Source organism: Hippocampus bargibanti, linkage group LG08, assembly GCF_051943395.1.
Source record: "Hippocampus bargibanti isolate YZ-2025 linkage group LG08, ASM5194339v1, whole genome shotgun sequence".
In the NCBI taxonomy this organism is placed as follows: Eukaryota; Metazoa; Chordata; class Actinopteri; order Syngnathiformes; family Syngnathidae; genus Hippocampus; species Hippocampus bargibanti.
This window is the reverse complement of record NC_142741.1, coordinates 22,700,797-22,713,870: the sequence shown is the minus strand read 5'-3', so window position 1 is coordinate 22,713,870 and position 13,074 is coordinate 22,700,797. Positions and strand designations below refer to the sequence as shown.

At 39.9% G+C, this 13,074-nt stretch overlaps 1 protein-coding gene across 2 annotated transcripts; it reads right to left on the bottom strand.

Annotated features, from left to right (window-relative positions):
* Positions 1 to 62: 62 nt before the first annotated feature.
* On the bottom strand, positions 63 to 11,635 carry egfl6 (EGF like domain multiple 6). Of its 2 annotated transcripts, none has more exons than XM_089002900.1 (13): positions 11,369 to 11,635; positions 9,644 to 9,750; positions 8,920 to 9,012; positions 8,709 to 8,828; positions 8,484 to 8,603; positions 6,523 to 6,657; positions 6,313 to 6,432; positions 5,827 to 5,889; positions 5,155 to 5,400; positions 3,990 to 4,064; positions 3,491 to 3,586; positions 2,106 to 2,380; positions 63 to 1,413 (listed from the first exon to the last, which is right to left on the bottom strand). In XM_089002900.1, exons 1-13 carry the CDS (start codon positions 11,440 to 11,442, stop codon positions 1,306 to 1,308), a joined length of 1,632 nt encoding a protein of 543 aa, XP_088859026.1. In that variant the 5' UTR covers positions 11,443 to 11,635; the 3' UTR covers positions 63 to 1,305. The 2 variants fall into 2 exon arrangements, with proteins under 2 accessions (XP_088859026.1, XP_088859025.1); XM_089002899.1 differs by having other exon boundaries at positions 2,118 to 2,380; positions 11,369 to 11,457.
* Between the last annotated feature and the right edge of the window lie 1,439 nt (positions 11,636 to 13,074).

Below are 13,074 nucleotides of genomic sequence, written 5' to 3'. Positions count from 1 at the left end.
ATGCACAATAGTCCAAATCAGTGTTTCCTTCATATTTATTGAAACAAGGCAAACATCTCAGGCCACACTGCCAAAGAACAATATCACAAACATTAGATTTCCTCAAACCATAATGCCATAGCGTGCATTTTCTCACACGATTCCTTACTCGGGGTTAAGCGTGGGCCTAATTAGTTGAAGACAGGCTTTTACTGTTTGAATATTGGACATTCAAGTAATTCTAGTGCCACCCAGTGGAAGACGTCTGTGTAAGCTCTCAGTCGTACAGGAGTGGTCCATCGATAAAAAGGTTTCTTCAGCCGTCATCTCTACTTCTTTCAAAGATGATCCAGTGGAAGAGTATTTCATTGTTCAGTCTGTCTTCATGTGCCACTTTCGTAGATAGTACTGGACTGTATTTGTTTTAAAAATTCTGACTGACTAGATTAGGTGTCTTTCTTGATTTATATCAAGTCTCTTTGAAACAAATAATTAGATACTAATACCCCTGTCTCGGTTTTCTGAGCGATGGCATCCTATGGAACACGTAGCGGATTGAATCCGGTTATGACCATCAGGTCACACATTGTCTCGTGATTTAGGCACAGGCACACTACTGTGTAAGGGGATTCAATACAATTTAAGAGTATGAACCATTTTGGACAGATTTGACCTTCCACATCATGGCCGGTTCTCCATCTTTCTGTTGTGTGTGTAAATACAATATATGACTATAGCAGCCTCACCACACTAGTACAGGAAGAAAACCTACACAAACAAGAGACAAACCTGCCAACCCCACACAGGAAGGCAGCAGCCGGAATCTGTACTGTGTGGTTGCCGGTGGTAACTAGTCGTTGATGTGCTAACCAATAGTTGTTCATCGTACCGTCCGTGTATGGTCAATTGCATTCAATTAGAAAATAATTCATTGCATGAAACTGAGATAATGCCCATGGTAATGCATTGCATTCACAGTACGGTCTCAAGAGGCAGATATAAAAAAACAAGATATTTAATTAAAAACTACAGAGAGATGTGAAAGCAGAATTTACAGCAATAATCCACAGATACCGTTAGTTTTGCTAAAATACAAACGAGCCTGTCTTAAAAAAGATGCCACACCAAATTTCAAATTACACAACACAAAATATTCTGAAAGCAATCTATTATACACAATGACTGAACAAGGCCTTGGCATTTCAATATTATAAGATATTTATATAAAAAAAAGGCCATGACATTTTAGTTAATATGCAATCACTGAGTCTTAGAATGCCTTAACGTTTTGAAACATTATCGATCTGACTTTGATATTTTTGTTCCTCAAAAGATCGGAGAGTCATCTTCTTGACATGGCCCTGAGGTCAACACAACATTGTCCAGTCCGATCTCCCCTCCAACATCTCCCCCGCGTTGAGCTTCAAAGATGATCTATCAGGCAAGGAAAAGGAACTTCATTGATTTCATACTGTACTCAATGTATTTCACACAACAAAAAGAACATCGTTGTAACATATTGACAAACACAACAGTTGAATATATTCAAAGCCAAAGTGAAAAGATTTAAAGATAAATAAAAAGCAGCTCTCTGAAATCACAATCATATTGTGAATAATGATTTAAAAAAGCTTACAATACCTTCATCGAAGGAACATGGAAAAAAAATCATAGTTTTGACCTGAATCAACATTAATCAAATGAACTGCTGTCATTTAAGAAACTGCAAATTACGTATACTTATGTGGCAGCTGCATCGCCACGATAGCTAACATTAGCCTTTTGAATCATTTGACTCAAGGGTGGCAGAGTTTACAGACTGAACAAATGGAGTCAAAGGACTGACCCTTGAGGAACACCACTTGTCTGTTACTTTAAGCACTGTACTTAGATCCAATAAGACTAGCAATACCACCTTCTCAGAATCAGTGTTGAATCTCATACTGGTTTACTTCATCGGTTAAGGTTTCATCGGTTCAGGCTGTGCCTCAAAATCTCAAGATTTATCAGACATTCAAAACATTCATTTCTATCATGTGCAATATAGTGCTATATTGTGTTTTGTATTATTATTCTTTGTTTAAAAATCAATTTCACAATAATTAAGAGGATTGAAAAGGTATCACCGAATGACTCACTGATTGTGGTGCTTCCTCTTTCCAGGCCACAGTGAGGAGCTCCGTCTGCCATTCCTGATTCCTGCTGTGGCTTTGCTCCCAAACCGGGTAAGCGTTGTTATCCAGCAGCACCCTCAGCGTGCCCACGTTATGACCCACCACACGATAGTTAAAAGTCAGACAGAAGCTACCCTGTGTGGTTCGATCACTTAGCAGCAACTTGAGCCTAGCCACGTCTTCCTGCTCGCCAAGTAGACCACTCATAGACATATAGTACTCAGCACCTGAAAACAACAGTTCAGTATTTATATTTTGGCAAGCATTTGTCAATGAACACAATGAATGTAGCGTGTTCTTGTATATACGTTTCAATTGGTCTAAAGACGATGTTTGTTGCCATTTTGCTGCTACAAAATAGTCATCTTTAAATGTTGTATCCAACTCAGGTTTGGTGGACATAAGGTGTAATAAACAGAACCAATCATATTTTTTATTGTAAAATCAAAACTTCCTCCCCTTAAAGGACAACAGACGTCTCCGGACAAGTTGTGTCCATAATTTGTAAAATGGCTTCAAATGACTTCTACTGAGCGTGTTTTACAAAGATTCCACCGCATATAGCTATATTTTACGTTTTAAGACTCGCGCTGAATATTCAGGAAGTCTTGTTTTTGAGTTGATAACGAGTCCGTACGTGACGTCACTAAAGGACCGCCCTTTACCGTAAAAAAGACGCATTGTAGCGGTCCTTCCATCACGTCAATGTATTTTGCTGTACCTGTTTGGTCTGGGGACCTCGTGTTGCACCCAAAAGCCGCCAGAAGGCCAGAAGAGGGCGTCCACGCGCCACATAAGGAATTTATCAGCCTGCGGAAACGGAGGTGGCCACAGGAGGTCGCCATTTTGTGCCTCTTTTTTTTGGGTGAGAGATTTTCCCCCAATGTTGCCTCAAAATGGCACAAATAAATTCTTTAATTGATTGCAAACATGTATGCTTTCCTCTTCATAATTATTTGAATCATATTCATCACTGGATGTGTAACAAGAAAGCATATTCTCCGAATTTGAAGCCATTGTTTTGATTCGCTAGCAATGCAAGACGCCTTGGCGTGACGTCACGAACTGGGGGCAGGACTTTCTGAAAATGCCCAATTCGCAGCTCAATTTTTTGCAGATTTTGGACACTTTAAGTCATTTTTATTGATGTTTTGCATTTGAATAAAAATATCATACTCCGTGTTTTGGGTATTTTAGATGCTATAAAACGTTTTTCTGGTGTCAGTTAAAAAAACAAAAAAGTGACATAAGTTGTCCTTTAAATAGACGTAAGTAACTGTTGCAGTAGAAATCATCTAGCATTATTTGTGAAAGTAAGACATTTGTCATTTTGTTACCTCTTCCATGGTAAGCTACGCTCCAGTCCATGTCATCAGTCTTGTCTTGGACCCACTCACATGCTCCTTGATCAAAGTTGCAGTCCATGATAAATTCTAGTGCCAAGAAAGAAAAGTTGTTATCATCCAATTAGTCAATATTCATCATGTAGTGATACAATGGAGGCATTTATTGTTAATCAATGGAGAGTTGGAGCTACATTTTCAGGAAATCTCACAAAATGGGCATACTGTATTTTTGTCTTTTATATATTTCTTGTTATATTTCGGTTTTATATTTTAGAAAAATTATTTCTACATCTGTATGATAAACATGATGGTAGAAAATATTTACACCGATGGTCTCTTAGCACCGCCGCGACACTTGCGACGATAAGCAGCTTAAATAGTGGTTTTGTTTTTGCACATTAGCATGAACTAGGGTGGCAAAGTGGACTATTTGTTTGTTAAATTATTACGTTAAACTCCAACGTATGCAATAAATGTGTCATTTTTATACCTTCTTGAGGTGGCGCTGTTTCAAACGGTTTGACCTCTCTGGCCGGACCAAAAACGGATTCAAAGTCCTCTGATGCTAAATTGAGAGAGGACAAGTATTACTCATCTTGTATTGTGGCCCCAGTTCTAAAAAAATGCTGGACATGATACACGCAATAATGGTCCATAACTTTATCACAACACATCTCGCTTGAACGTCTGATGCCAAAGCCATACGCTGTCTTTCCACCAGCAGGTTTAGACCTGTCCTGCTGTTACTCGTGGCCTGAATGGCAAAGAACTACGACTTTAGGATGCAGCCCCTAGGCATTTAAGGGCTCTTGGAGCAAACACCCCTCAAGGCAGGCGGCTTTAGACATTTAAGACAAGTGACAGGTGGAATGACTGAATCTGAACAACCTTAAATGATCGAATGCAGTGAAAAATCTCAGGTACTGACGACGGACCTTCTGACTAGTACTCATTCTGTTTGAACAACAGCTTTTGCTGTTTTGGGGAACGCATCATAAAATACTTCTCAAACGTCTTCCAGGGTATGGAAAGCTGATCCAGGACATGTTTCTCAGTCTCAGGCTCAGTCTCAGTCTTGGAAACCTCAGTTCTCAGTTTCCAAGAGTAAAAAAAAAATCTCCTCAGTGGTGGAGGTGATGGATGCATTGAGGCCCGTCTGCTTGCTATGTAATGTCTTTCACAGACTCTTTCCCTAAAGATTGCAGATGAAATGTGACCTAAAGTAATATGCCTACAGACCACTTGCAGACCGCAATGTCCAGCAATTTTTATTGTATTTTTTTTCTCCAGTTTTTTGACAATATAAAAAAAAATTCTTGCACTGTAAATATATCAACAAAGCACTTTCTAAGAAATCAAGTATCGTATTTTGATCAAATTTCCTTGACTCATTTCTTGCGAAGAAGAATGAATGTGGTTCTGGAAGGAAAAAGGAACAAGACTGTCTCCATTGGTCGAAGATCTAAGGCCTGGGTCTTGAGTTGTATCTGTATGATTATGGGAGTGTTATCAAAGCCGTAAGAAATCATGGTTGGAATGTGCGGCACTCAGGTGGTAGTATTTCACCTTGAAGGTTTTGGTTTCAATCCTGAGCCGTTGTAACCATCTTGTGCTTTTGCATCATTAGTAGTGTATTGAGACGTAGTGACACTTACTGAAAACATCTCCTCTTGAATTGAGCTGGTTGTCTTGCTCTTCTTCCTCCTCTTCTTCGTCAGGAAACCCATCCACCGGTTTCTCCACAGTGGGACTGCCCATGTGGGTCTCCCCGGCATTGTCAAATGACTGCTGGTGTGTTCTCGGGGGCGGGGTTACAACTGGTTCAGGGATAATGTTTTTAATTTCCTCGTTCTCAAATTTACCGCCCAGATTTCCCGGCCTTTCTTCGGAGTCTGGTATGGCTGTAGGCAAAAACAGGAACCAAATTAGGTGCGTGGGACTTCAAAGTTACAGTCTTTCACCAGATGTTATGCATCAGTGCATATTCTGAGTACCTTGCATATTACTTTTATCAAAAAGGCAAGACTGCATCTATTAGCAATGACTAGCATGCAACTGAAACATAATAATCATAATGTCATTCAGATTTGTTACCTGTTCACAAAAGCATTCAATTACACTAATATTTGTACGCTATTTGGACAAAGGTCATGCAGCAATTTGCAGGCCCGATTTCAAACATTATGTGCTGTGAGACAACATGACTAGCCACAAGCAAGGTCAAGAAAGACAACTTATTGGAAAGATTCAAGAAAGCAGGCGGTTAATGGAGTTGTCGGGTTTAGGGGGTAGCGATGAAAGAAGTCTCGAATTCCACACAGTCTCACCATTGAGGACATGATCTGCCCTGTCTTTGTTTCCATTCCATGACCTCTGATAAAATGGCTTGACTATAAGAAATAAAATCAGATTTATTTAATTCAAGATCCTCTGCCTGGTGGTCACTTTACTGTTAGTAAGCGTCACCTGGACGAAGGCTAATGCCACGATTCTTCAATTGCCAAACCCTAACATATTTACTGAAATGTGCTGACTTTGTCAATAAATTTGACTCACTCTTTCCAACATCTGCAAAACTTTACTGGCTCAGAGTGCAGGAAATCATTCTCGGACAGACTGGTTATGTGTTAATACCCAAACTAAAACTCTGCAGCCGTTGAATATCTGTCGGTCCAGGAGAGTGTCAGGAAAGGACAGGCAGGCATCTGTTGTTGAACACTTTTTCCATGAAGATTTAAGATATTTCAAATGAAACCCCCGAGACTCATTGGTTTGTAACTCCATATAGAATATCATACAATCTGGGAACTCACCGGAGCATTCAAAGCCATTGCCTCGGAAGCCTGACTTGCACCTGCACTTGTAGGATCCTTGAGTGTTTAGACAGACAGCTTGACGGCTGCACTTGTTGGTGGACGCACATTCGTCAAGGTCTGGAAATTGGGGGAACAAAAGTCTTTTGTACCTTTAGGATCATAAACAGAAATGGAGGAGAGTCCTGGATGATTTTAACGATACCTTACCGACACAGTCGTATTTGCTATCGACATATTTCAGATCAAATCCTTCCTGGCACTTGCAGAAGTAGCTGCCGAATGTGTTCACACATTGCCTGTTGTATGGACACAAGTTGCTTCCAGTAGCACATTCATCAATATCTGTGGGGAAATAAAGCATGTTATACCAAGTTATGAGACCAATCGTAATGTTTATATCATCGGAGGAATCAACTGCATCTTAAAAATGGTTACCTACTCTTAATTTTGATGTGGGTGCATTACAACTTCAAAATAGCAAGGGGAGAGTCAGCTGTATCAAAATTTAACATCGTGGAAATCAAATTTCTCATCTGCTCTATTTCATGATTGCTGCATGCCAAAAAAAACTGCACAATGAGAAATGTGACCTCCAACCTGGACTGCTCATCGGCTGACTTTATGGAGACAAATGTTGTGTTGTATACTGATGGTTATTTGGAACAGAGAGTCATTGCTTGGAAATGAAATGGATTTACTTGGGACAGGAGAAGTGAATTATAATTTCTCTTTTTTCCCACTAATGGATGCTACAGCTTCTTGTTGACTTTGAAGCTTAGCTTATAGCCGACGTAAGCATATTTTCAGCATGGTGTCTCTGATCACCACTGGTGAAAGGTTACTTTGATTCTCTCTATCATCTCAAACTGCTTTAAACAACAAAGCACAAGATGGAAAAGTGGTTTCCGTGACTGTCTGTGTTTTATGATTTGTGTTGTGATTATTATTTTACTTTATTTTAACTGTTTTGTCAAGAGCTTTGTTACATCTTGAGCTGTTGTGAAAGTGCTATATACTGTAAATCAAGAAGTAATGTATTGTATTATTTTTGTATGAAGAACCACACTGGTGTCAACGGGCAGATATTCTATCTATGCTGCTTAATGTTAACTCATTCACTGCCAGACGATGTGGAAATGTGTTCGCTCCAGTGCCAGGGTTATTGTCATTTTCACTCAAATTGCAGGACCCACATAATATTGAGTTTTAGGACTACATAAACATTCAATGCAACGTAAGAAACCTTAGACCCTCTTCTTTCACCAGAAACAAAACACGTTTATTTCAAGCTTACTTGGTTGTAGAGTTATATGCATTGAAAGTGGGGGCGGTTGTACAAAAGGTAAATGCTGCTCCCGGGGAGGGAAAAACAAAGCTTGAAACGCACCCCGCCTCGCAAGAAAAAAACTAAACCCAAACAAATTCGGGAATGCCGCTCCATATCATACTTTTAATTTCCCGAATAAATTGGGGAATGGCAGTGAATGAGCAAAAAAAAATTCCTCTCTTAGTTTGTTGAAGCATTCAGACATGTTTTTCATGTGCACAATTGACTAGAATATATTTCCCATGTCAGTTCTAAGTCATTAGAGCATTAGTGTGAGTATGTGTTCATAAATAATACCTGAAACTGCTGGTTCAACTCAAGTCTGTGTGACAACTATTTTGCCTTTAGGTCAGGCTCTCATTTGTCCAGATGCCTCCCGTTGTGTGTGCTTCTGTCTTACAAGACCTTGTAAATGTCAGTAAATGAAAATAGGCTGAAATACGGACATGTATAGCATTTTTGAAAAAAAAACATGGTTTACTTAGGTGTCTGAAAGGCCTCCAAGTCCTTTGTGTCTGTCCCTATGTTTTAGTTGTACCCTCATGAAATTGGCTCCATTTCAACCTACGAATTGCTTTGAAACTACAAACCTAATTGCTGCCCTCTGATTATCCCTCCAAGCATACGATAGCCACATAAAAGAATCTTGATATAGTTGTCGAGTTTGTATCAACCCACAATCTCTAATGAATTGGAATCAAGCCAAGGTTAATTTCTCACTCTCTTTGTATCCTGAGTTTCTTTTCCCAACCGCTCACTTTAGTCTGTCTTTGATTTCGCCATATGTTAGACAAATGTACTTGTGTCCTGGTTTCTTTGAAAGTCACTTTTTTTTCCTCACCTACGCAAGTCCTCTCATCTGCTGCCAGCTGCAGTCCCACGGAGGGACAGAGGCAGCGAATCTCGGTCTGAACTTCCTCACAGCCATACTGACAATGAGCGAGCGAGCAGGTCCTGGAATCTAACGTGCATGTTCAGTAAAGATACACAAAAAAAAAAAATGTTTGATGAACATTATATAGTACACATTATTATTTGCAAAGACGGTTGTTTAGGAATGACTCACTGCCACAAGATCCATCAGGCATCAAGGTGTAACCGTTGAGGCAGTAACATTTGTAACTGCCATGGGTGTTCATGCAGCGATGCTCACACGGCCGAGGGGTCAGGCCACATTCGTTGAGGTCTTCAAATGTTGAAAAAGTCAATGTTCTCATTTCGTCAACTGGAAGCAGCACTTTACAATTCAAAAGTTATGACTGGCCATGTATATTCACCCTGGTTGCATGTTTTTCCAGTGTAGCCTAGGAAGCACTTGCATTTGTTGGGTCCAACGCATTCACCGTGCTTGCAGCCTGACTCACACTGAGCTGGAAAAAAACCCATTAAATATTAATAAGTCGATGAATCTGAGTAGTTGGTTTCAGAAAATGAGTAAGCTGTGATTTATTGCGCTTTCACACAACGACAAGGCTTTCCATGGTTAGATAATTAGATGCTTGACGATGTCAGTGGTATCATCTGGTGTACGTATAAAATACTGGAGAACAGATGGGATCATCTTTGTTTCCTTCATTCTCTGGCGGTGCCAGTCAGTGACAAAGAAAAAAGCAATGATGATGGATTTTAAATGTTGTCTATAAGTTTTTTTTTTTTTTTTGATGTGGTTGAGGTTAAGTTCTTCCATACCAAATTCGACATCCAAACTCTTTGTTGTTCACCGAGGCACAATCGTGCTTTGTTCATCGACTGCTCTTTAACAGACGGTCCCACAAAGTGGAAAGTATACAGTTTATTGATGCAATGTATGATTCTGTTTGAGGTGGATTTTGTAAGATTCAAGAAGAGCAAATGCAACAAAGCCCAATTCACTTTTGATTACAATTAAGAGAGTTCTAGTCATAAATTCATCCAATGTATCAGAAATGAAGACAATTAAGACACATCGTTAATTATTTTTTTAAATCAATTTATGGATCGGTCAACCTTGACCTCCCTTACCCTCACACTGGCCTCTGTGATTTTTCTTCCAGCCGTAGCAACACTCCAACTTCCTGCCATAACGACACACACCTGGTTGGTTTCCAGTAGAAACTTGTCTCCGCTGTCTTTGTGAAGAGCAGAGAGGTTCAAGGTAAGATGTGTCATTTTATTGTCCGACATATTTATAGCTCACATTGAGAATTTGCATTTGGTGCTTGAAGCAAAATATTCCGTTGACATTGAAACACGTGTAACTTGGTGGTCCGTGTAAGCATGCCCAACAGAGAACAAAAAAAAGGGAAGAAAAGAAGAACACCAATACATCTATAGTCTAACCATTTTTTTTGCAGTTTTTTTTCATGGTAATTATAGCAGTGGTATGAAAACAAAGTCTAACCTCATTACATGCTAGCTTTGGTCATAAAAATGGGATTCTCCAAAGAGCAACAGGATGTAGAAAATCACCCTAATCAGACTCTTCCTGCTTCCTGCACCTTGACACCTTACGCAACACCTAATTACCTCCACCGAGCACAGAGGGCATGACATGGCGTTTGAATTTTTGTACTTATGAGCCAAATTTGATTTTACTGTGAACCTTTTTTTTAATGTCGTTTTTTTAAAGTGATCAGCTGAAGATTGTAGTTGTTAATGCCAGTGACAGTATGACAGGTGGCACAGGTACCGTCTCAGTGGTTGCATTCAACCGAGTGCCATTCAAATGTTTTGTTGGCATGGGTGCAAAATCACGTATTAAATATTGGATTGGATTGGATTGGATATGCCTTTATTAGTCTCACAGTACCAAATATACCACTGAACTGAACTTTTATATTACGATGCCTGCCTTAAAATATTGTCAAGTATTTTGGTCAAGGTGTTGATATAGGAGTTTATTTTTACCATTTCGTGCCACATACAAAACTTTTGATGATGCCAAGGCAAGCCACCAATAGGAATGCTCCTCGGCATGCCAAATAAAATGACATACTGGCCATCCATTTGTAACGTCTTATCATCCTCCATGAGCTACGAGCTTAACGACAAACAAATAGATGAAACAAACTCGAGCAACCAGCACCATGATTTTTTGATCTTGGCTGGAGGTCTGTACGCTCCAATGAGTGATATTCTAGTAGACTCTGTATTTGTGGGCCGGCATCTTCCTCCACTTGTGCGCTGGCATCATCACGCATCACATTTAGAATAATGTACAGTGCAAAGAGGTTACATTACATGTGTATATTTATAACCTGTAGTAAATGACGTGTTTTTACATGGAGATTCAACATTTTAGGAATGCATAATGAGATGAGTTGCCAAGTTTTTACATCCATCATGCTCAGTTTTGGGATGCCGGGCAGCAACCCCCTAAAAGCAGTCTCGGCTCCGGTGGAACTTGAGCAATCCGAGACAGGAGTTAAATCAACCAAAATAGCCCAAGGGAGAATGACAGGTGCTCTTTAGGTATTAACTCCCATTGCCCCATGTAACCCACAGTTGGAACAGTGAAACATGCCATTATATTGATTATATGTAATGAGAGTTATATGAATGCTTTTGAAAGAAGAAAATAACCCACAAATCACCATTGTCCTGTAAAAAAACACGTATGTTCACTTTGGACATGAAAAAAAAACAGGTATGGGATTTCTGAAACACAGGCACAACTTTCATGTAAAAATTGCAAAAATTGACACATTTTTTTTCTCCAGAAAGCAATGAAATGCTTTGAATGCTCACCTATGTGCTTCTGCATCTTGAGATGAAATGTGGAGTAGGAACAAAAGCGCACTGACAACAGTGGTTGGATTCATCGCTGGGAGTTCTCCTCCTCCACACTGGCTTTTGTGTTGCTGTTAGGACGTTCTCTTAGTTGCTCCCGCAGATCTTATGCTTTTCAATGTTCACAATGTACGCAGTGTTGCATTTAGTTCGACAACAAAAACTCTAGGGAAAGAAAAAAAAAAGTATTTCTCTTCAAAGCTGCAGACCCACTCAATGTCCCATTATTTGCTCTCTGGAAATAAAGAAGTGAGGAGGACTAGGTTGGTTGTGAAGTAGGGGTGGGTTTCTAAGCGGGGTGGGGATTATGTCTCCTCACTGAAACCCAATACACATACCACATGGAATTTCTACTGCAGGTCTGCAAAAGGGGTGAAAGCAATTCAAATTGATTCTGTTTTTGTCTGACGTGGAAATGCTATATGCATTTTCCTTACCTGTGTTGGCGCTCGACAATGTCATGAGCTGAAGCAGTTAATTTCTGAAGTACACACACACACACACACACACACACACACACACACACACACACACACACACACACACACACACACACACACACACACACACACACACACACACACACACACACGCACACGCGCACACACACACGCACAGAGGCGTCAGTCCCAAAAGTGTTGAATGGGCTCTCACATGTCAACATCTGGTCCTCTCTACCCTCAAATATGGATGGCTTTAAGGTTTGATGATAAATACAATACAATTCAATACAGTGAGACCTCAACTTACGAACGTAATTGGTTCCCAAACAGAGTGTGTAAGCCGAAAAGTGTGTATCTCAAAAAAATAAAAAAATAAAAATCCCATTGGAAACCATTAAAATGGGAATAATCCGTTCCCGGGTTTCCATAAAATATAGTTTTTAACTAAATAAGCCTTAAAACTACACACAACATACCTTATTCTATGTATAATAAATGTGCTATTGTATTGTAATGAAAGAAATACACTGCATTGTATCATAAAGTCACAAAGAGAGGCACATTACATGAGGACTGTCATTAAAGAAATAAACTGTGCTGTAAAATAAAGTTTTTTTCAACTTCTTTGATTGCCCGAGACTGTCGCTTTGAGAGCACGGAAACACCTTTTGCAACAGACGCACCTTTGATGGTTTCTGTGTTCCGGAGAATGGGAGCAATGGTTGACTAGGCATAGCCGTGCTCGGCCACTAAATCACACAAACGCACACCTCGTTCGTGTTTTTCAATTATCTCCTTCTTCTCAGCGACGGTGATTTTATTTTGTGTCTTCCTGGGCTGAACACGAGCCTGTGGTGGTTTTTTTTTCGGTCCCATCATAGTAAAATTATCAGCAAAAAGCTCCAAGTAGGCGATCGACGTGTGCATTCAATGAGAGGGGGTGTGCAAAGTAGCGCCGGCTGGAGCGCTGTTCGGTCGTGTGCTTCCGCCGAAGATCACTCCGCCAGCCGTGGTGGGTGTGTATTATGAAAATAGTGCTTATTATAAGGTTTAATTTTCATAAATTAGAGGTTCTTAAGACGAAAAGTTTGTAAGATAAGGTGTTTGTAAGTTGAGGACTCACTGTACTTGTTGATTTATGTAGCGCTTTAACAACAGCTGAAGCTATAACAATTAAAGCCATACCTGTCCTTATCCTGTGATTGTAAATTGACCTTGAGA